The sequence below is a fragment of the Lepidochelys olivacea genome, assembly GCF_965140295.1.
Source record: "Lepidochelys olivacea isolate rLepOli2 genome assembly, chromosome: 1".
Taxonomy (NCBI): domain Eukaryota; kingdom Metazoa; phylum Chordata; order Testudines; family Cheloniidae; genus Lepidochelys; species Lepidochelys olivacea.
This window is the reverse complement of record NC_140411.1, coordinates 45,358,677-45,383,779: the sequence shown is the minus strand read 5'-3', so window position 1 is coordinate 45,383,779 and position 25,103 is coordinate 45,358,677. Positions and strand designations below refer to the sequence as shown.

Genomic DNA, 25,103 nt, shown 5'->3' with positions numbered 1-25,103 from the left:
TTTCTGCACAAGGTGAGTAACTTCTTCATCTCTTGTCAAAACATATTAGTGATGAGGTACAGCATGCATCATTAATTCCCTTTTTGAGTGTGTTCTAAGCTTATATTTGGCCTAAAGAAAACAATCCCTCAAATTCTTATGTTTATTTCAGGATTTGCTGCTTCTTGGAGCTACAGCCATTGAGGACCGCCTTCAAGCAGGTGTTCCAGAAACTATAGCAACACTAATGAAAGCAGAAATCAAGATATGGATCCTGACAGGGGACAAACAGGAAACAGCTCTCAACATAGGTAGCAACAGCAACCTTCATATTTTATTTTGCTTTGAATTCACCTGATACAGAACTGTGAAGATATGTAGCAAATGTGTGCACTAAGGTAACTGGTGCTAGTGATTAAGAAGCCATTGTAACTTCCACTGAATGAAAAATGTTAATTAGAGTTTAAGGTGCAATCTAGTTCGTATATTTGAAGGTGAAAGTAGCATTCCAGCAGTAGGGGGAAATCAGCTTGTATGAAAAAGTTCTTGAGATTAATAGCTTAGGGCTATATTATAATTTTTCATAACAAAAATCACTCAATTCTGCATGCAGTTCTGTACATGGAGAGGGAGATCAGATTGTCTGAAATGAATTGCTATCCATGGAACATATCTGAGGAGAATTTGGCCCTTTAGGTTATAATGGTGTATCTGTTCCACAACAGGTGCTACTCAATATTGAGGAAAAAGAGCCTGCCCATAGATATGAAAACAAATTACAGAGAGAAGCACCACAGAGAGGAACTATGGGGAGCATAGGTACGCCATAACCTGCTTAATTGAAGTAAAAGACATCTACTGTCAGAAAAAGGCATGGTTACATACTTTAACCTATTTTAACCCCAACTTCAACCTATCTTTCTAGTATACATAAACCTCCTTGGGTGACCGATTCATAGGACCCAGTCCCCTAGGAAACAGCTGTACAAAATTGTGACCTCTCTTCTGTTGACAATAAGAAATTCTCCTGTGAATTTTGCTGTCATCATGTGCACATGTTAGGAATTGAGTCATCCAAACCAGGTATTCCTCTGAATACCTCCATCTCAGCCAGGACTAGCTCTTCTTGAGCATCTTCAGTAATGATTGTGTAATACACCTCGTTGGGTAGGTGGCCTAGTGAGTAGCACACCTAGTGCCACCTCCCAGTGGGAAAGTCTTTCAGTCCAGTCTCTCTTCTTACCAGATGGGGAATGAAGTGTGGATGAGACTTAAGTCCCTCCTTCACCAGGGCCAGTTGGTAGGGGAGCCTGGGCCCTCCTGCTCTACTGGGCTCTGACCCAGGGCCCTAATAAGGTCAACAATGTCTGGCACCCTAGAGTCCCCTCTCAGTTACCCTCCCTGGGTCACTTCCTACCATCTGCTTCTCTCCCCCGGCTCAAAGTCCAATATAAGGTAAAAAAAAAGATAACTAAACGTTCAGACCCAACCGCGCTCAGCATGCAGTCTTCTTCCTCTCAGCAGGCTCCTCTGGTGCTCTTGTCCAGGAGTCCTCCCAGTAGGTCTGTCTTCCTCCCCAGCCTTCTGCCTTCTGAGCTGAGTTGGTCTCTTCTCCAGTTGGAGCATTCTATGCAGGTGTGGAGGGGTGGGGCTACCTGGACCCAGTATTGTCCTTTAACCCCTTCAAGCCCAGCATGGGGTGTATGTACCCCATCACAGATGGGTAGTAATGGGAAATGGGTTAACACAATAGCTGATTTTAATGAGGTTTTCCATATTTTTGAGAGCTGCTCTGCCACCTAATTCTTGAGTTCCTTCAGAACTCTGTACTGATTCTATCTGGCCCCTGTGACATTTTATTTCTCCTTTTTTGACATATAAGCAAGGGCAGCTTTATTGTGAGTTCACGGGTTCAGTTGCACCCACAGAAATCATGAAGCTAAGGGTGCAAAAACTTATGCCCATTTCTTATTGCTTCTCTATTTCCTTTTTATTTTTTTTATTTTTTAATTTTTTTTGGACGGATGCCTTTTCAGCTCAAATAACTTCTTCAACCTTGCCATTTAACCAGTGGATTTTTTCTTGCATTCTTGCTTCCTCTTTTTTCACAAGCATATATGTCATCTGTGACTCATGCAATGACTTTGTTAGACTTACACGCATTATCGTGGGACAATTTAAAAAGATATAGCATGGTGGAACAGTATTTTTAAAAATTGAAATTGTTCTATCACAGTGCACAAAAACCTTAACAGAGTTAACTGTGTGAGTCACAGATGGCATACATACACCCAAAGAAAAAGGAAATAAGAAGACGAAAGCCCCACTAAATGACAAGATTACAAAACTTATATATGTTGTGTGTCTCACACTTTTGCACACACATATATAATGTAATTTTCATTATAGGCCTGTAGAATCACTTGTTATTAAGGTTGCCCAATCCTACCTATGATAAGACCCGGTTTCCAGTTGCTTATAACTTTGCCAAACTTTAACCACTTGGGCTAAAAAAATGTCAATGCCAGGTGTGGATTTTACCTTCCTGAGAGATGTAGTTATGCTGATGTAAGTTTCTAGTGTAGACCAGCCCTAAGCCTTTGAAAAGTCAGTTTGCATAAATTCAGAGATTTGCTACAGCTTTGGAGCTAATTCCCCAAAGATTCCATCCACAATGGATATGGTGCAGCCCAGGGATAAGCAGGACTTTACCTGCAGTTGCAGCTCTGGGCACCTATGGCTGAGCCAGGGTCAGGCAGGCACATGAACTGAGGGTGGGAAGCTGCTCTCTAGTCTTCCTAATGTCCCCTTTCTGACCCCAGGCAGTGTGGTGGAGGAAGCTGCCTGAATGGAAGGCAAAGGGGCAAGAATTGGTTCTGGGGGCAAATAGTTGAGACAAGGAACCTGCCATGGGAGACTGGACTGGGAACAAGTGGGGCTGTGGGAAGAAGTTGGGAGAGGGAGCAACAACTGATCTGTTGAGTGGTTGAGGTGAGGGGGAAGAACTGTGATTGTCTGGGCAAAGTCTTTGACAAGGAGCCTGGATGGGAAAGGCGGGGACTGAGATTGGACAAGGAGTCTAGGGATGGAGATTGGGACTGGGAGTCAGAAGGGATAGGGAACATGGGGATGTGGAGTGTATCCAGAGACTGGAGGATGAGCGACAGAGCAGATGAGGAACTGGGAGGGAAGGAGGGACTGGCTAAGCAAAGAGACTAGGGTTCAAGAGCTAGAGGGTGGGGATAGGAACTGGGAATGGCTGGACAAGAAGACTGGGATTGAGAAATCCAGGGGGCGAGGCAAGGATTTACTGGGCAAAGACGACTTGGTTTGGGACGAGGAACCTGAGGAATGGAGACTGAGGCTGGGTAGTGAGGGAGAATGGGACTGAGATGAGGAGCTAGAAGTGGGGAAGACAGGGCTGGGACATGGCCAGTTTGGAAGGGATGCGACAGAAAGGGTCAAGATTGTGGGGCACAGGTAGGAGAACCTGTGCCCACTAGAGCTCACTCCCCTCCAGAGCCGGGAATGCAACCCAACATTCCTGAGTCTCACCATTCCTCTGCTGTCAACAAATATCTGTGAAACCCACTGGCAAAATGTGTGTGTCTCACCTCTAATTAGTGCTTGTCCACACAGAGGATGACAACTTCTGCTGTCAGCTACTCCATTAGCTCAAGCGGCAGAGAGTTGTGCTATGGATGTTAAAGTTTCAACCCTGCTGGTGACCCATGTGGGTGTCAATATGATGTCATATGATGGAGTTCGTTTTTTCAGTTGGTTTTTTTAAACATAGAAAATTATATACAAAAATCAGTTAAAAGAACATTTATCAAAGTTGCAAAGTCAAACACTTAAAACTTAGGAAATACCACAATTAAGGTTGCCTGTGCAACCTTAATTCAGAGCCATGTGTGTATGCATTATGATATAATCTTCAATTACATGATCATATACAGTTTCTTCCACAGGATACCTGCCTCATTCAGTGCATAGAACAGACCTGCTCTGAGGATGAATCAGGGTTGTGTACCGAAGGAGTCTGTTGTCAGGCCATTGCTTAATTTTTTGCACCCGTTGGGAGATGTATAGTGAATGAGCCAGGGGATTACAGAAAGAGAGGGCAGTTGAATGCTGCCCTGGTGCATTGGATTCTAGTTCCTATGTGATGCTAATCAAGTCACTTAAACCGAATTTTTCCGAGTAGTCAATGAGGGTACGTCTACACAGCCGGCAGCAGGCCATGGCAGCAAATCTCTGAGTCTGGGCTGACAGACTCAGGCTTGTGGGGCTCACACGACCGTGCTAAAAAGAGCTGTGTGGCCAGCGCTTTTAACTTGCAGCTCATGTTCTAGGCTTCAGAGCCCAAGCTCCAGCCTGAGTTGCAACATCCACACAGCTATTTGTAGCCAGGGCCGGCTCCAGGCCCCAGCGTTCCCAGCAGGTGCTTGGGGCGGCAGTTAGAAAGGGGCGGCAGTTCCTCTGGCCGCAGCGGCAATTCGGCAGCAGCTTCTTCCTTTTGCTGTCCACGACGGCAGTTTTTTTCACTGTAGAGCCGGCCCTGTTTCTAGCGTGGTGACTATTTTTAGGAAATCTTTCGACCCAGGCTTAGAGGCTCACTGCTGAGGGTTGTGTAGGCAAACCCTAATTGTGTGTTTCTCATTTTCTAGGTGCCTGACTTGAGATCTTGGGGTCTGATTGGCAAAAGTGCTGATTACACAAAGCTGCAATTGGAGCCAGTGGGAGCTGTGCTTGTGCATATAAAGTGCTATATGATGCTAAACGCTCTGAAAAATCAGATCCTAGGTATCACACCCAAAATTAGTGGATACTTTTGACCTGAATCTCTCTTTGCCTCAGTTCCCCATCTGTAAAACAGAGCAAATAAATACCTCCGTGTCTCAGAGGTGTTCTTAAAATAAATGGTGAAACACTCATTTACTATAACGATGAGCACCATAGAAAAGCCCAGGAGGAAATTCATTTGTCTTCAGAGCAGGGTTTGAATAGTTTGCAGTAACTAAGAAGTAGGGCCACACGTTGAACAATGTGGGGGGAAGATAGCTGCTCATTAAGTGAACACTATCCATCCTGAGGCAGGGGTCCTGTGAAAAAATGATATGTGACTGAAGACAGTTTGATAATGCATATGAACAATTGGGGCTGAAATAAAGTTGCACAGGGAACCTTTATTCTGGCATTTCTTAACATCTGAATGCTTGACTTTTCAACCTTAATGTTCTTTTATTGTAGTTTTTCCTGTGTAGTGTATATATAAATACCATATTGATTTCTACTGGGGAAAGTCTTCTGTGGAATATATCATTCAGTCCTGTGTATCTTATTTCCAGAAAGATATAGACAAACTGGAGAGAGTTCAGAGAAGAGCAAAAATAAAAAAATAAAAAATTAATTGTCTAAGGGATTGACATATGAGGAAAGATTAAAGGAACTATGAGTTAAATCCTGGCCCCATTGAAGTCAGTAGGAATTTTGCCATTGACTTCAATGGAGCCAGGATTTCACCCTAAATCTCTGCATCTTGGCTAAGTCATGACTACAAGAGTGTATACACTAACGAGGGAGAGGAATTTTTCAGCATGATACAAAGGGGAACTACTTGAAGTAATGGTATGAAATTAGAGAAAGAAGATTGTAGGAGAAACGTCCTGCAGTGAGACATATTAGATGGTGGAGTAAATACTCTAAGGTCTTGTCTACACTTACCACGGCGCAGCTACGCCAGTGTGACTGCACTGCTTTAGCACTTAGTGAAGAAGCTACTACCTATGCTGATGGGAGAGCTTCTCCTATTGGCGCAGGTACTCCATCTCCCCAAGAGGTGGTAGCTATGTCGATGAGAAAAGTCCTCCCGTCGACGTAGCGCTGTCTATACCAGGGGTTAGGTTGGTATAACTACATCACTCAGGGGTGTGGATTTTCCACAGCCCTGAGTGATGTAGTTAGACTGACATAGATTCCTTGTGTAGACCAAGCCTCAGGGAAGTGGTGGTGGCCCTTTCCTTGAGATCTTTCAGAGCAGCTAATATACCACCGTAAGAACAATACAGAATAGGTAGGGGGATGAATTATGGATGATGTTTTCCATCTTTGTCTATAACTTTCCATGGTCACATGACCTTTTAGGCTGGAATTCAGATGGCTCTGGAGATTGGAGTTGAAAATGTCACCTGCTAATTTTAAGCCAGTGGAATATGTCTGGTTTGAACAGATAAGGGCAATTGGCCAAGATATCCTTGTCCATCAGCATATACTACAAAGTGCTGCATCTCTTGAGTCACTTCTTCCTTAGCTCTTTGCCACCATGCCAGCAGAGCCAAACTGACTGTACCAACACAGTCCTCAGGAAGGGCCTATCCAGCTCAGCCCTCGAGAGCTTCAACTATATGAAAACGCTAGTTTTTGTGCTGTGTGACAAGCTTGTCTTCACCTCCAGGTGTATAATCATGGTAGATTGACCCCTTCACAACTTCATGCCAATAAGAGGGAGCAGGAGTTGGTCTTGCTTCATGCCATTGAGACCCATCAAAGGATGTTACAGGAACTATCTGTGTGCCAGCTTCTACTTCACTGCCCTTCATGCTGTGACAGAATATTCTAATGTTGCACTGCCCTCTAATCAGATACAAGAAGGGAAAGTCTACAGTAGAAATAAACAACTGGTTATTAGTAAGAAATTTAAAAAACCCTCTCATTCCCAGTGCCGTGGTAGAGGAGGCCAATTTTTCCATGACCATCAAGAAAAAGTGCCTGCACTGTATGCAAGTGCAACAGCTTGCTTATGAAAAACCCTTCAGTTATCTGAGCAGGCAGGCATATGTGCCTGTTGTACTTGTATAGCACCTAGCCCAGTGGGGTCCTGGACCAGAGAAGAGCCTTGGGTGCTACCGCAATACATATAGTAAATAGTAATATAATAAAAGGAGCAGCTGTCCTTCTGACTGTCTGTCTGTTTTGCATTGCAAATGTGGATTTTTAAAAATATATATATTTTAGGTGTATTTTTAGAGGCTTCTTTGAAAACACAGCCTATGAGTTTGAAACAAATGGAACACCATCTCTCCAGATCTTGAATTATTTTCTTGGTAAGGCTGATGAGCAATGCGCGCATCTCAATCCTGACCCTGAAGTACCAAACAGTTTTAGGACGTTCGGTGGAAGACAGAACAGAATTGGAACCAAATTTCCTAATTTGGATTTCTATCCCACAGCAAACATCCGTTGTTCTATGGAACTTGTGCCCATATGTTTACTTGTCTCACATGCTTATGAATTTGCCACCCTGTCATATAGGACAAGCAAGTACAATTTATCTACTTAATCCAAAATATCTGCTTAATCCTAAAGTTCTTCAGGCCTTCTTATCAGACGAAGAGAAGCTGAGCTTCACTCTGTCTGGTCTCGTGAATGGACAGGCTGTCATGCACATATTATACATACATAGTCCTGGTATTACCTTGTTGCCAAAGTCTGCAAACATCATCCTTACCAAAAAGTCCTCAAAGAAAGCTACAGTTAGCCTGTATAAAGCACCACTCACACTTGCCTTTCTTTGTTTGCAGGTTTACAAATCTTTACCAACAGCCATTAGCTTTTTTTCCTTTAGGAATTACCTATTTTAGTAACATGCTGGTTTCTTGTTGAAGCAGATACTTTCTTAGCATCCTCAAATTAGCTCTGACTTTAAGGCCTTTAGCTGTTTAAACAAAAGTGACCTATGAGCCATTATGTACACAGATCTGCAGGTAGACTGTTAGTAATTTTCTGAGTGGCCTTTTGCCAAAATTCTGGAACTCTGTGACTGAACTTGCATTACTTTAGCAAAGTTTCAGACACTCAGTAATTTTCATTATTTAGCTTTAAAATTGGCTTCAGTTAGTCTAAGTGAAATTTCAGATGCAGTCTGCATGACTCATATAGATATTGTTTGCTTACTGGAATTGTGTAAGATCTCAGTGTACCTGTAGAATTCAAAGGCAGTAAAATGGATTAAACAGGATTTTCTGAAGTGGTAGTATTTCTAGTAGAAATACGGTGGGTGGCTTAATATCTAAATATTTTTAAGAGTCATTTACCACTGCTTCTGGTGTGAATCTTCTGTAAAATCAGTTTGTTGATCTCAGCTTGCTCCTCAAAGGACAATAATCAACAACCACAAAAGCACTTTCTTTTCATTTGCCATAGCTAGTAAAATGCAACAATGGATGTCAGTACAGACCTTTCAGAATAGTGTCTATGTTAATTGGTGAAGTATTATGATTTACATAGGCTTGTTCTGTGACTGACTGAATCGTATCTGGCCTGACAGAGAGGGACATTGTTTTCCACTAATTCATATCTTTTTGAAATTTGTACACAGGCTCAAAATAAAGCAAATATTGGGATGCAGAGGGATACCTTTTAAATACTGTGCCTTTAAATGATCACTATAATTAGTCTAATGTTTAGCAGTAACATTTTGTGTGCAGTTTGAATCATATTTGTAAAACTTGTTTTAAATTACATTTTAAAGTTCCCTTATAAGCACAAAGGTTTACAATCACTGTGCATAACTTCTGGCACCCTTCTAGCTTTAATTTAATGGTTAACTTCAGGTAAATAAAAGTCCCAGAGGTGCCTGTCTCAGCCACTTTATGGACTTAGTTAAATTTTTGGATTAAGGATCTAGACCCCAATTTACAAGTGTGGATTGACATTTTATACCTCGCTTTGATCCAGAAGTTGATCTCATTTTACGAAACTGGAGTGTCTGAACTTTTAGTTTTAATTTGCCATATTAGCACTGCCTGAAGTAACTATATTAACCATTTGTATAGAATATATAGTTATAAACGTCAGTTAGCAACTTTAAGTGCCAATTACTATACTTTTAACACACTGATGTTATATTTTAAGATGTTAGAGGTCTGAAATTGTGCATAATATATAAGTATCTTATAAAATGGTGATAGGTTTGTGTTTTGCGCCCTCTTTCTGAGCCCTATCCTGTTTCTGTTTATCTCAATGATGAAACTTCAGTTGACTTCACTGGTTGCAGGATTGGGCCCTCTTGATTCCATAATTGCCAAGACATATAGCAGAACTGCTTAACGTTTTCTCCAGAACTTCTTCATCTTGCTCCAGCTGTCAAATGGCGTCTTGCTTGATTTGAAAGATGTAAAATAAAACAGCGAGCAGCAGTTTCAAAATTACTGCTCACTGTTGCAGCTGTTGTTCAAATCAAAAACTACTAGAAAATCCTTTTGAATTAGTTATACTGAATTTGTAACAGTCTACTGCATAAAGCTGCAGCCTTTCCCTGGGGAAAGAATAAGCCTGACATGGAGGGAAATGATTAAAGTTGTAATATCCCATTTTTTTCAGTGAAAATAAAAATGTAGCTCTTCAGTCTGGAGCTAATTTAAGAATCCCAATTCCCCCCCCCCCCTTAAATTCAGCATATGGGACTTCCCTCCCCCCGCCCGAATGGAAGTAGTAGGCTGGAATTACACTGGAGCCAAGAGAATCCTTATGTGTTTTTTCTTGTGAAGTCTGTTTTTTGTTTGTCATTACCCACTGTAAGGTTTAATTACTCTTTCTGATAGTGAGTCTCTTTGGGTGGAATAGCATAGAAAATCATGGACTGTGCAGCTTTCGTATTGTGAACCCTGTTTTACTAGCTATGCTTCATCATTTTCTCAAAAGAGGCATACAATCTCACAGCTGGCCCCCATCCTCTTTTATTTGTAGAAAGTAATCCTTATCTAGTCGACACAAATGTATTCATTGCAAAATATTGCCCAAAATATTATTGCAAAGCTATATTATTTTGGGCCATAATTATACTTAACGTAAGTTGTGAAGAGCATCAGGCAGAAACATCCTTGACAATAATAATTACAATTTTCAAAATTCTTCTTTATTTACTGTCCTAAATGTTGTGCAGTACAGCTGTATGCTGTTAAACAGCTGCTATTTTCCACCCAAGAGGAGGCTGCATTTCAGTTGTAGGTTAAAGTGATTCTTTCATATGTCAGTCCTCAATAATGCCTATACAATATACTAGCACCATGAAAAATCTTGTAGTTTGACTAAATGACTTACATTGCTGTGAATAGAACAGGAGTACTTGTGGCACCTTAGAGACTAACAAATTTATTAGAGCATAAGCTTTTGTGGGCTACAGCCCACTTCATCAGATGCATAGAATAGAACATTATATACACACACACACACACACACACATACAGATAAGTTGGAAGTTACCATACAAACTGTGAGAGGCTAATTAGTTAAGATGAGTTATTATCAGCAGGAGAAAAAAACTTGTGTAGTGATAATCAAGATGGCCCATTTAGACAGTTGACAAGAAGGTGTAAGGGTACTTAACTTAAGGAAATAGATTGCTGTTAATGTGTGTCTCTGTATGCCACCCCTACAAAAACAAACAAAAAACCATTCCATTATTCATATTGCTAATCAGTTACTCACAATGGACTACTCCTGTGAGTAACTGTTCACTGTGGAGCATAATCTGGCCCTTAGAGATCCTCAAATAAAAGGTGCTATATCAAAAGTGAAATTAAAATATTTGTAATCTTTACAAGGAAACACTTGTTTTTATCTTTTACAGGGTACTCCTGCAGGCTTGTTTCTCAGAATATGTCTCTCATCCTAGTGAATGAAGATTCTTTGGATGTAAGTAATTCTTTCCTTGGAAGTTCTTGGTTCAATCCTTTATTTGGGTTGCATTTGTTTTATTTTCTCATTCTGTTTCAGGAATAGTTTAAAATCAGAGCTCATTTTAGAAAGCTACCAATCAACAACTTTCAGCTATGTGAAAAAGGGCTGGGGTGTACTAAGCTGTGTTTCTGTGGTCTTTCATCATAGAGCTGTAGAATTATTTCACTAAACTATCAAAACATGGAGCTCAGGATCATTGGCTCATTACGTCAGTAGTTTTGCTTTTTACTTTGATACTGACTGCATTGGTCTAGGTTGGATATTAGGAAACGCTATTTCACTAGGAGGATGGTGAAGCACTGGAATGGGTTACTCTTGTAGTAGCCAGGCAAGGTACTAACAAACTTCAACAGGACTTTATTTTTAAAGTGGAAACCTCTTTTCCAAGCTGCTGCTGCCGCCTCAGTAGCTCTCCCTCAGCCTCTTCAACTCCTTCCCCCTCCTTCCTGTTTCCTGTCCTTTCAGACTCCCAACAGCCAGTGTTCCCAATTCTAACAATTACATACAACATCTAAACACCACATTCCCTCTCTCTTAAGAAACTCTCCCAGTTACAATAAACATTTTGTTCTTGTGGTTAGAACAACATAGGAAACAAGGCACTATACTGTTGACAGAAATATTACACTAAAAACACTATAGATACTACATAACATAGTCTCTAGTCCAGACAGGTGGTCGTCTGGGTCTGATAGGCGATCTCTCAAGCCCCGGTTCCAGTGCAATATCTTGTTGTGTTGATACTATGGTGAAGTCATCCGATGCAGACTGGGTGTTGGCATAATCTCCTCTTGGTCCATAGGCAGGTGCAAGATAAGAAGCATTCCATACCCGCCCATCAGAAAGTTGATAGGTGTAAGGTCCCTTCTTCTCTATGATTTTAAGAGGAGCCGTGAATTTATGGTCCCCTTTGCGTAAAATTCCAGGTTTTCGTATTCTAACGAAGGAACCACACTGAAACTTTGGTTCCTTAGCACCCCGCCACTTGTCTGTGAAAGCCTTATACTTTGCTTGGTTCTGTTCAACTGTTTTTCTCTTGTAATTGTCTGCAGCGATAGTGAATTTTTCTGCAAAGGAGTCACAGCCTGGATTGTGCCTCCTGTATCCAGGCTCATTATTTTGGCTTCAGCTGTAGCTGACTCAATCTGGGTAGCAATGGTTATTGCTTTTTCTAGTGTAAGTTGTGGTTCTAGAAGTAAACTTTCTCTTACATGAAGCATGGTAGTTTTCTCAATGAACTGGTCTCTAATCAGCTCATCTGCCATATTCCCAAAGTCACAAGTTACGATCAGACTCCTCAGGGAAGCAATATACTGCATTATAGTCTCCCGTGGTTTCTGCTCACGCTGGTGAAATCTGTAGCGATTAGCTATTACATTCACTTTTGGCACAAAAAAGTTCTTTAATGCAGTGAGTGCAGTCTCATATTTATCGTCTGCAAGGGGGAAAGTGTAAAATATATGCTGCCCTTCTGCTCCAAGGCAGTGGATTAGCAGAGCATGCTTTCTTACTTCAGAAATCTCTGTAGCACTGATTGCAAGCAGATTAGTCTCAAACATATGGATCCAGGCAGTAAAAGCAATTGGAGGCTCACCTGGGCTTTACAGAAAAGGTGCAGGTGGGTTCAGAGGCAGAAGGTCCCATCCTCATGGCCAAAATGTTGTAGCAACCAGGCAAGATACTAACAAACTTCAACAGGACTTTATTTTTTAAAGTGGAAACCTCTTTACCAAGCTGCTGCTGCCCCCTCAGTAGCTCTCCCTTAGCCTCTTCAACTCCTCCCCCATCCTTCCTGTTTCCTGTCCTTTCAGACTCCCAACAGCCAGTGCTCCCAATTCTAATAATTACAAGCAACATCAAAACACCACAGTTACCTAGGGAGGTTTTTAAGGCCTGGCTTGACAAAGCCCTGGCTGGGATGATTTAGTTGGGGTTGGTCCTGCTTTGAGCAGGGGATTAGACTAGATGACCTCCTGAGGTCTCTTCCAACCCTAATCTTCTATGGTTCTGTGATTTAACAGATCAGTAGGAACAGGGCTGGGCTTTAATTAACGTTTATTGTGCACACCTCAATTCCACTAGGAGGCTTTCTGCTAAGGGAAAACAAGTTAACCAAGGTGTTTCTTGTTCTCATAAAGCTGTATCTGACGTTAATGTTTTGGGCAACATTTAAGATGGTTGCAAATAGGCTGGGGAAATACACATATGTAAATTCACTGTGCAGTGCATATCATTTTGAGATGTAAGCAACGTTAAAAGAGCATTGTAGTTGTTCATGTCCTCAGTCCTTGGCCCATGCATAGTGAATGGAATTTTCCTCCAGTAGTACCGAAATAATTAGTTATGTGCTGAGGTGATCCACAGATCTTGTCTCCTTCTGACATGCTGACACCTGTGCTTTCTCTCCAATTCTACAAGCAGCTCACGTGTGGCTTGAACATCAGCAGTGGTTCTTGATATTGCCAAACAGCTCATGAGAGCGCCTCCAAAAGAAGCCAGCTGGGAGAGATGTACAGATCTCTAATAGAGACTATGTCTACACTTATGGTGGCGTGCAGAGTACATACACTGCATGCCTCCCAGCCTGGGTGTGAATAATAGTGTAGATGGAGAGGCACTGTTTAGGTGTGTAAAGACACTACAGAGCCTTAGGGTATGTACCCTACATGTCTCTCTACACAACGAAGCATAGCCTACTCTGCTATTTTTAGCAGTTTAATGACCTGCCGGCAGCTAAAGTCTTTCCCTGCAGCCTCCCCCGCACCCAAGCCTTTCACTGCTGCATGTTGCTACACTGCAGTATGGATGCAGCCTGTTTTTCACTATGGTGTAAAGCTACATGTATCCTACATCATGGGCAGTGGGTGAAGCTTCCCCTTGGGGAGGCTAGCCCCTTGCCGTGCCTATTCCATCCGAGGCCCCGCCCACGCCCACTGCTCTCATCCCCCTCCCCAGCCCCTGCTGGGGTGAGGTGGGGTTGAGAGTTCAGTTGGGGCCACAAGGGGGAGGCTGAGAGCTCAGCCCTGGCCAGGGTTGAGCTCTCAGCCCCAGCTGGGACCGTGGCGGAGCTCTTGGCCCTGGTCAGAGCTCCGAGCCCAGAGCATCTTCCCCCACCCACTCCCGGCTGGGCGCCACAGTGGTGGAGCTCCAAGCCTGGAGTCCCTCTCCCCCCCCCCGTTCTGCCCCTTCCCCTGTGGCTCCCCAGCTTCCGCAGCTGGGGAGAGGTGCCCCCAGCCCAGCCCAACCCAGCCCTGCTGGAGCTGTCGCAGGCGGGGAGGGGCGCCTCTCCCCTGGCTCTGAGCTGTTCTGGCTAGAGAGGGCTCGGGGGAGTCGTCTCTCCCTGCCGCAGCTCCCGGGCAGCCTGCACCCCAAACCCCTCTTCCTTGGCCCCACACCAGAGCCTTCACTCCCAGCTGGAGTTACCTCACCCCTTGTACCCCAACCCTCTGCCCCATCCCTGAGCCCCCTTCTGCACCCCAAAACCTCATCCCCAGCCACACCACAGAGTCCGCACCTCCTGCCAGAGTCCTCACCCACCCACACCCCAACCCTCTGTCCTAGCCCTGAGCCCCCTCCCACATTCCAAATCCCTCAGCCCCACCCCCGCCACACATCATCTCCATATTGGTGCACATAACAAAATTCATTCTGCACATGGATGTAAAAAATTAGTGGGAACACTGCAGGACACACCAACTCAAAGCAGCACCAGCCCTTGCTATAACAACAGATGTGAAACCTGCAGACATATCTCCACTGCTATGATTATCTATACCCCCCAAAACACACCTTTCAAGATGAATGGTTCCTACACATGCCTATCACAACATGGGGTTACCTCATCCAGTGCATTAACTGCCCCAATAACTATGTGGGTGAAACCAGACAATTACTATGCTCTTGAATGAACTCACACAGAAAAATGATAAAAGACAAAAACACCATCTCACCCATGGGCGAACACTTTTCACAAACTGATCACGCCTTATCTGACCTTTCTGTCCTTGTCCTCAAAGGAAACCTGAACAACGCTTTCAAAAGATGTGCCTGGAGCTTAAATTCATAACTCTGCTAGACACCAAAATCATGGACTTAATAAAGACATTGAATTTATGGTTCATTACAACAATCTATAACCCACTAACCGTCCTTTGTCCTATGACAGTCAAGGTGTTAACTGCCCACTTCACCTTCAATGGTCTCTTGCAACATGTGTGAACTCCTTATCTATCCCGCCTTGTATTTAGCTGTGACACTTTGAGTACCTTTCCCAGACTTGAAGAAGAGCTCCATGTAGCTCAAAAGCTTTGTCTCTTTCACCAAAAGAAGTTGGTCCAGTAAAAGATATTACCTCACCCACCTTGTCCTGTTTCAGAGTAGCAGCCGTTAGTCTGTATCCGCAAAAAGAAAAGGAGTACTTGTGGCACCTTAGAGACTCAGAAAGTGAGCTGTAGCTCATGAAAGCTTATGCTCAAATAAATCTGTTAGTCTCTAAGGTGCCACAAGTACTCCTCCACCTTGTCCTGTAAATTAAATAGTTTCAATGCTGTTGTCCTCACTAAAACATAAACGTAATGATAATTAAAGCCCTCTGTCCCAAGCCTTCTAGCAACTCTTCATCATCAGCTTTATTGAAGAGCAGTCTCTGTTCATTTTTTAAAAATGGCTGTGACAATGCTGTAAACAGCTTGAAAGACTTGAACTTGTTGAAAAAGTTTCAGACTTCTTTTAACATCTCCTTCAATGTGTCTCAAAATCAACAATTTAAAGAAATGGCTGAAACACTTCATCCTGGAAGGATAGACCGATTTAAACTTATGGTCCCACTGCTGAATGCTGCAAGTGAAGAAATGTGCGAGAGGAGGAAGAATTAAAAGAATCAACATTAATGCAGAATGGTTGGTCAGGCATGAGACTGTTACCAAATAGGTTTCAGAGTAACAGCCGTGTTAGTCTGTATTCGCAAAAAGAAAAGGAGTACTTGTGGCACCTTAGAGACTAACCAATTTATTAGAGCATAAGCTTTCGTGAGCTACATTTCACTTCATCAGATGCATATCGTGGAAACTGCAGCAGACTTTATATATACACAGAGAATATGAAACAATACCTCCTCCCACCCCACTGTCCTGCTGGTAATAGCTTATCTAAAGTGATCATCAGGTGGGCCATTTCCAGCACAAATCCAGGTTTACTCACCCTCCACCCCCCCACACAAATTCACTCTCCTGCTGGTGATAGCCCATCCAAAGTGACAACTCTTTACACAATGTGCATGACAATCAAGTTGGGCTATTTCCTGCACAAATCCAGGTTTTCTCACATCCTTGTGCAGGAAATAGCCCAACTTGATTGTCATGCACATTGTGTAAAGAGTTGTCACTTTGGATGGGCTATCACCAGCAGGAGAGTGAATTTGTGGGGGGGGGGGGTGGAGGGTGAGTAAACCTGGATTTGTGCTGGAAATGGCCCACCTGATGATCACTTTAGATAAGCTATTACCAGCAGGACAGTGGGGTGGGAGGAGGTATTGTTTCATATTCTCTGTGTATATATAAAGTCTGCTGCAGTTTCCACGATATGCATCTGATGAAGTGAGCTGTAGCTCACGAAAACTTATGCTCTAATAAATTGGTTAGTCTCTAAGGTGCCACAAGTACTCCTTTTCTTGTTACCAAATAATGGCTATAAGGATCTGTATAGGGAACAATGCATTCCTTCTTATTGATATTTATTCTGTGTCTGAAAAGAAAAATGCAGACTCTCTTGTGTACAGGTTGTTGAAAATGTGGTTCAAGAATGCAGAGAAAGGTATGGCAGAGGTTTTCCCCATTTGCTTAGACAATGGAAAATAAAATAAAAAATGTGGGAACTTCTTGGGCACACATACTTGTAAATTTCTGGGATGAAATCCTGGCTCCATTGAAGTCGGTGGGACTTGTGCCATGGACTTCAGTGGAGCCAGGATTGCACCCCTGATATGGGTGTTCAGCACTATTTATTTAAGCCATGAAAAGGAAGTATCGACTAACAGTTGTAACACCAATTTTGGAAGCTGAAAGAAATTTCTGAAAAAAGGAGGATTGATATCCCATCTTCTCGAAACAATCAAGGGCACTCTCAGGAAAATTGTGACTCTGCATTTGCATCCCACTACCCATAAAATGTTACATTTACACTATGCACAAGGAGGATTTAGATCAAAACATCTCACACATTTTACATAAATAGAGACTCTTTCGGAAAGGCACTAAAATTACAAAAGCAGTTGAAGGAGATTTCAAAGGAATTTGACAGATTACAGGCTGATGCCACTACTTCAGCCGTCTCTGTGGAATGCTGGCTTGATGTAATTAACAACATGAACTGGAGCCACATGAGGACAACATTAAAAAAAAAAAAGTATTCAGAAAGGCTATGGAACTTTCCTGTTACTTAACCAACATGACTGATACGAAATGCAAAGGTCATACATCTGGCCCACAGTAGAGAAGAAGAGGCTGAAATCTGGCTAATGAAATGTGTTGAGTTCCCCTCCATCTCTTTTACCATGTAAAACTGAAGATATAGACCTCTATCCCAAATCTGTGTTTGTCAAGGAGGTTATATCACAGTTTCTTGCTTTAAAATAGTAGTAAAAGTTAGCATTAAAATCACAAAAAGCAAGATAATTTAATTCAGAATTTGTCACATTTTATAAGTTCTGCACCCTTTCTAGCCAGGTCACTGACAGTAAGACTTGATTGCAGTGGTTTGGTTTGGTCAAAACTTCACAATAGTCTGTGCTGAAAAGCTAAATTGGTAAATCTGTATTGCTGTTTAAGGGCAAAAACTAGGCCTAACTAGTTAGTAGATCAGGAACTTGATGATTGTGTTCTTGTTTTACATCCAGAATTTGAAAGCATTTCATTTGCACAACTTGTGTCTTTCTCTGTTTGAGGAAGAGAAATATGCTTACAGATTTTATCACTTTTGTTTTATTTAATAGAACCTTTGTGGGGTTTCTCTTACCTAGGTGTGTTTTCCTTTGCCCCAGGGAAAAGAAGCATTTTTTTCCCTAATTGTATCCATTTATAAATATCAATTGATATAAATGTATCAGTTAAAAAATTAGGGCAATCTTGAGGTTATATTGGATTCTCTGCTGCTTTTTATCCCGTCTACATCTGGGAAGGAGACCTAAGTGCTGGAACTAGGGGTGCTGGGGGTGCTGTTGCACCCCCTGGCTTGAAGTAGTTTCCATCATATGCAGAGTTTACTGTTTGGTTCAATGGCTCTCAGCTCCCCCACTATACAAATTGTTCCATCCCCCCTGCAAGGAGACTGCAATCTTTTTTCAGATGTAGATCTCCTCAGTGGTATTCTTGCCTCTATCACCTGGAAATTGGAGTGCTGCAATGCTCTCTGTACCTGAAAACTACTTGGAAACTGCTAGTGCAATTGCAATTTAAACAGTATCATTCTGTAGGGTACAAAGATACTGGTGATGAGCATGGTACTGTAGACCCAGACATACCCAGACATACGGTCATCCCCCCTTCCACTGCTCTGTCATAGCATGAGTTTGTTGACCATGCAGACGAGCTGCAGTGGCTGTTTTGCTTAAAGGTTGTTGAGTATTTTGGGATAGATGGTGTCTGGGGAGCGCTATTGTTTTGTAAATTATACTCAAATAGGGTGCACTGATGTTCCTGTAGCCCACCCAGTTATCTCAGGTGCCCGAGGAAGTTTGGAAAACCACAATGTCTGACTTCAACCCAGTGAAAGAAGGTGTGAGTTTTTGACTCTCGACATAGATTGCCCTGGTAGCTGTGATCTTGGTTAAGGACTTGATCTTGCAAAATGCTGAATGACCTCCAGTCCCATGGAATTTGAGAACTCACATAAGGCAAACACTTTGCAGAATCCAGTCCTAGTGATTAAGCCTAGGCAAAACAACAACAACAAAAATCACTGGGAGAAGTTAAATTCATAGCAAGAGGTGCCCATTTACGCCTTTCCATGGCAGAGCAATGGAGGAATGATTTCAGAGAGCCTGCTTATTTTCTGCTGATTTCAGCCAGTTATGCCAACGCACACTGTCACAAGCCTTAAAAATATACATGAACAAAGAGACTATGGCCATTTTAAAGGTGTGAAAGGTCAGTGCCTTCATCCTTTGTGCTTTTCTTTCCCCTAGCCTTGCTGCTTTAAAATAATTCTTTATAATTACAAAATTTAGCTGATGTGATTAACCTCTACCCTTTCCTGGCCTGTAACTTTAGATAAATCAGACTTAGAAATGACAAACTAAATCTTCAGCCATAAATGTCTTCAGTCCAGATCCTAAGAATGGGGTTGTAATAACTCTCCAAGTGATTAAAGTTTGGAGGATGATAGTCACTTCTGTCAAACGTTCACTATGATTAGTGAAGAATTTCATTCAGAGCCCCCACTCATTAGTATTCTCAGAGTATTTAAGCATTAAGTGCTAGTTTTGTACTTTGAAGAAACCAAAAAATGTACCCCCCGTTGACACTTTTATAGCAATGAATATTCCTCAGCAAGAATCTGCTTAATGAGAGCAGGCATTTCCTACTAACAACCTTGAAATCTTCAGCTAAATCAGTATGTAAATCTAATATTTTATATTATTCCTATTTTGCTTGCTTAGAATTTCTTGTAAATGCAAAAATGCTTTTGCAAAAAGACAGTATACAGTGTTCAGTTTTCCATTGTTATCTTCAGATATCACATATAATAAACAGCTGCTTCATATTCAGTGGATTTTATATAGGGCTGTCGATTAATCATAGTTAACTTATGCGATTAACTCAACAAAATTAATCACGATTAAAAAAACTAATCATGATTAATCACAGTTTTAATCACACTGTTAAACAATAGAATACCAACTGAAATTTATTAAATATTTTGGATGTTTTTCTACATTTTCAAATATATTGATTTCAGTTACAACACAGAAAACAAAGTGTACAGTACTTACTTTATATTATTTTGATTACAAATATTTGCACTGTAAAAATGATAAACAAAAGAAATAGTATTTTTCAATTCACCTCATACAAGTACCGTAGTGAAATCTCTTTATCATGAAAGCATAACTTACAAAAGTACATTTTTTTGTTACTTAACTTCACTCAAAACAAAACAATGTAAAACTTCAGAGCCTATAAGTCCACCCAGTCATACTTCTTGTTCAGGCAATCACTAAGAGAAACAAGTTTGTTTACATTTACAGGAGATAATGCTGCCCTCTTCTTATTTACAATGTCATAAGAAAGTGAGAACAGACATTTGCATGGCACTTTTGTAGCCGAAAACACTTTTGTTGTAAATACCATTGTAAGGTAATTTTCATGCCAGATATGTTAAACAGTCATATGCCTCTTCATGCTTTGGCCACTATTCCAGAGGACATGCTTCCATGATGATGGCAAAGAGTCCTGTGGCACTTTACAGACTAAAAGACTTATTGGAGCATAAGCTTTCGTGGGTGAATACCCACTTCGTCGGATGCATGATGATGATGCTCGTTAAAAAAAAGTGTTAATTAAATTTGTGACTGAACGCCTTGTGGGAGAATTGTATGTCTCCTGCTCTGTGTATTACCCATATTCTTCCATATATTTCATGTTATAGCAGTCTCGGATGATGACCCAGCACATGTTCATGTTAAGAACACCTTCACTGCAGATTTGACAAAACACAAAGAAGGTACCAATGTGAGATTACTAAAGATAGCTACAGCACTTGACCCAAGATTTAAGAATCTGAAGTGCTTTCCAAAATTTGATCAGGACTGGGTGTGGAGCATGCTGTCAGAAGTCTTAAAAGAGCAACACTCCTTTGCGGAAAGTACAGAACCTGAACCACCAAAAAAGAAAATCAGCCTTCTGCTGGTGGTATCTGACTCAGATGATGAAAATGAACATGCATTGATCTGCACTGCTTTGGATTGCTACCGAGCAGAGCCCATCATCAGCATGGAGGCGTATCCTCTGGAATGGATCATGAAGGGATATGTGAATCTTTAGTGTCTCTGGCACGTAAATATCTTGCAACGCTGGATACAACAGTGCCATGGAAACTCCTGGTCTCTCTTTCAAGTAACATTGTAATTAAGAAGTGGGCAGCATTATATCCTGTAAATGTAAACAAACTTGTTTGCCTGACCAATTGGCTGAACAAGAAGTAGGACTGAGCGGACTTGTAGGCTCTAAAGTTTTACATTGTTTTATTTTTGAATGCAGCTGTTTTTTGTATATAATTCTACATTTGTAAGTTCAACTTTCATGATAAAGAGATTGCACTACAGTACTTGTATGAGGTGAATTGAAAAATACTATTTATTTTATTTTTACAGTGCAAATATTTATAATAAATAAATATAAAGTGAGCACTGTACACTCTGTATTCTGTGTTGGAATTTAAATCAGTATGTTTGAAAATATGGAAAACATCCAAAATATTTATATAAATATTATTCTGTTATTGTTTAACAGTGCAATTAATCGTGATTAATTTTTTTAATCACTTGACAGTCCTGATTTTATTTATAGCAGATTTTGGATGGTTATAAAATCCAGCTATTCAGTGATGCATAGAGGAAAAAGTGATACAGGAGCATCAGATGTCTTTCATAAACACCAGAACTAACGGGAACCCTGAAAACATTAAGGGCATACCGTGAGATAAACTTAGAAGGATCCATAGCTCGTCAGACAACCCAAGAACTTGTTGATTTATAACTGCTGGCCTCCTAAGTGAAGAAAATTGGTGATTACATGGTACGTCATGAATGTATGCCATGAGAAATATCTAATATCTTTGGTGGTTGTGGTGCTTGAGCTCAGATAACATGCTTCTCCACCATAACAAGCTAGCAAGTTTATTGTTGCAGAGCTACTGAAGCAGTATATCAAAGAAGTTATCATTACATCAGATGCTTAAGTCAGTTGAATTTCTTCATCAGTAAGGTTTATTCTATGGTTAAGTTTCCAAGGGCAACTATCAGTGAGTTAGGTTCATTACACATTAAACTTTTCCAGTGACCTGGTTCTATTTTTAATTGAGCAGGGCTACTGAAATGCATCCAATACAAAAATGTTATGTGTACTTGACTAATAATGATTATCGTCACTTCCTTTATTTTGAAAGTAAGTCCTATTCTTCTTGACTGGCTAACAGTTTATCCCTAATTTTCTTTTAAATTTAATGGTTTCTTAACAGAAATAATATTAATTATTTAATTTGTATATTGTATCAGTAGTAGAAATGGTTTAAACATATGGATACTATTGTAATTTAGCCTTTTTGAATCTAGTATCAATACATTTGATCTTAAATTAAAATCCTATTAATTGGAAGTACATTTCATATATTCTACCTTCAAAATCATTAATCTAAAAGTGAATCCTTATAAGACCCTAGTTGAGTTTGGAGCTTTTAAAAATGAATATACTTCCCCTTTGTGGGACTTTCTGTTTTATTCCTTGCCATATGACAGTAGATGAGATGTGATTGAACAACTGTCTTTACTTGTTGAGTGGGTGCGTGTTTTTTAAATCATACTGTTGAGGGGGTGGGGAAACAACCCCAGTCACTTCTGTTCTTTTCCATTCCCAGTAGTTCTCTGAAAAGAACAATCCTGTACTAAGTTGAACTGAATTCCAGAAATTTACCATACTAATCTGTAAATGTTTTTGATCCCTTATAGATTTAAGACTACACACACACACATACATACTCGTACTCACTTTCTCACTTTCGCTCACACTTTCCTAACTGAGTTTTTAAGCTTGAAATCACTTAGAGTCTCTTAGATTCCATTTCTCTTTTTTTAACAAGGTTGGAAATTCACTGTAAAAATAATCTTATTTTGCTGCTTTTGACCTGGAAAAATCTCTTTTGTCGATGTCTCAGTGTAGACCCTGAATTGTGTGGGAGAATAGGGAAAGGGTAAAAGAAATCTATCAGATACCCAAAGTAAAGGCCTTGAAAAACCCATGATATGGGCACATAAGGTTATGGGTAAGAAATACAGCATAAATTTCCGCTTTCAAAAGCTGCAGAAGGGAGAGCTGGAAATAACATTTATCAGTTCTTGGGTTAAGGAGTATATAATTAGGTATGAATGAAGTAATGTTTTCTTTTATGGGTATAAAGGTATTCAGGGCCCAGTGTTGCACTCATTTTTCAGGCAGAATTCCCCTTGATTTCAATAGCTTTGCCTGTTTGAGGGGTATGGGATAGGAGGTTGCATATTAATTTGAGGTAATATATTAAAAAGTTGAGAGTTAAAGAAAGAAAGGAACAATGATTAGAGGAAAAACTTGGATAACACATTCCTGCAACCGTTACTTACATGAGGTACCCTTTCTCATGCCATTAGTTCCAGTAGCCTGAGTGGGGCTACTCATGCAAGTAAAGATTATTCATATGTATAAAGATTTCTAGGTTCATGATGATATTTATATGTGAGTAAAGAGCAAGCCCCTTTACGTTGGCTTGGGCAGCAGTAAATGCTTATATTCTCACACATATGAGGGGTCCACTGGCACATGCTGTACATTTGTGGAGTGGCTGAATTTAATATGGATGAGTGAATCTTCTAAAACTTGTTTGTTTTCAGATTGGTGCTCATCAGTGTTCATTTTTGAGTTAGTAAGTGTGTGGCTCTGTATCTGCGATTAATTAGTAGCATATGGGCAATATGTCTCACAAAACTTAGGCCTTGTGGTCCAGATGCATGTCCTATTGCACATGTTATGGTCTGGAGGCCTTTTAAAACTGGGATCTGTAGTTGTAGGTCACAGGACTGCTCCTACTCATGTGCTTTATAAAAAATTGTGTCCTGCCGCTTAGGCAAGGGAAGGAGCCTGGAGAAATCCAGAGGCAGGGAAGGACCTGGGAGGGGGCTCTCTGCACCTGTCAGGCCAGAGAGGGACACATCTCCAGAGAGCAGGAACCAGATGGGGAGGAGCCTTAGCTAGGCTGTGAACCCCTGAAAGAAGCATTGTAAAGAGTGGGAATCATAGAATATCAGGGTTAAAAGGGACCTCAGGAAGTCATCTAGTCCAAACCCCTGCTCAAAGCAGGACCAGTTCCCAACTAAATCATCCCAGCCAGCACTTTGTCAAACCTGACCTTGAAAACCTCTAAGGAAGGAGATTCCACCACCTCCCTAGATAACCCATTCCAGTGCTTCACCACCCTCCTAGTGAAAAAGTTTTTCCTAATATCCAACCTAAACCTCCCCCACTGCAACTTGAGACCATTACTCCTTGTCCTGTCATCTGCTACAACTGAGAACAGCCTAGATCCATCCTCTTTGGAAGCCCCTTTCAGGTAGTTGAAAGCAGCTATCAAACCCCCCTCATTCTTCTCTTCTGCAGACTGAATAATCCCAGTTCCCTCAGCTTCTCCTCATAAATCATGTGTTCCAGTCCCCTAATCATTTTTATTGCCCTCTGCTGCTGGACTCTCTCCAATTTGTCCACATCCTTTCTGTAGTGTGGGGCCCAAAGCTGGATGCAGTACTCCAGATGAGGCCTCACCAATGCCAAATAAAGGGAAATGATCACGGCCCTCAATCTGCTGGCAATGCTCCTACTTGTACAGCCCAAAATGCTGTTAGCCTTCTTAGCAACAAGGGCACACTGTTGACTCATGTCCAGCTTCTCGTCCACTCGTCCCTAGGTCCTTTTCTGCAGAACTGCTGCCTAGTCATTCGGTCCCTAGTCTGTAGCAGTTCATGGGATTCTTCTGTCCTTAGTGGAGTACTCTGCACTTATCTTTGTTGAACCTCATCAGATTTCTTTTGGCCCAATCCTCTAATTTGTCTAGGTCCCTCTGTATCCTATCCCTACCCTCCAGTGTATCTACCACTCCTCCCAGTTTAGTGTCATCTGCAAACTTGCTGAGGGTGCAATCCACATCATCCTCCAGATCATTAGTGAAGATATTGAACAAAACTGGTCCGAGGACCGACCCTTGGGGCACTCCGCTTGATACTGGCCATCAACTAGACATGGAGCCATTGATCACTACCCGTTGAGCCTGACGATCCTGCCAGCTTTCTATCCACCTTATAGTCCATTCATCCAGCCCATACTTCTTTAACTTGCTGGCAAGAATACTGTGGGAGATCGTATCAAAAGCTTTGCTAAAGTCAAGGAATAACGTGTCTACTGCTTTACCCTCATTCACAGAGCCAGTTATCTCATTATAGAAGACAATTTGATTAGTCAGGCATGACTTGCCCTTGGTGAATCCATGCTGACTGTTCCTGATCACTTTCATTTCCTTGAAGTGCTTCAAAATGGTTTCCTTGAAGACCTGCTCCATGATTTTTCCAGGGACTGAGGTGAGGCTGACTG

General features: G+C 41.4%; 1 protein-coding gene across 3 annotated transcripts in view; it reads left to right on the top strand.

Annotated features, from left to right (window-relative positions):
- The window catches only part of ATP8A2 (ATPase phospholipid transporting 8A2), a 690,440-nt gene that overhangs the window by 211,681 nt on the left and 453,656 nt on the right, over positions 1 to 25,103 (top strand). For all 3 annotated transcript variants that reach the window (XM_084650563.1, XM_084650564.1, XM_084650565.1), the window contains exons 23-24: positions 152 to 290; positions 10,613 to 10,677. In XM_084650563.1, the coding sequence (XP_084506689.1) occupies positions 152 to 290; positions 10,613 to 10,677 (204 nt within the window). The remainder of the gene's footprint in view (positions 1 to 151; positions 291 to 10,612; positions 10,678 to 25,103) is intronic.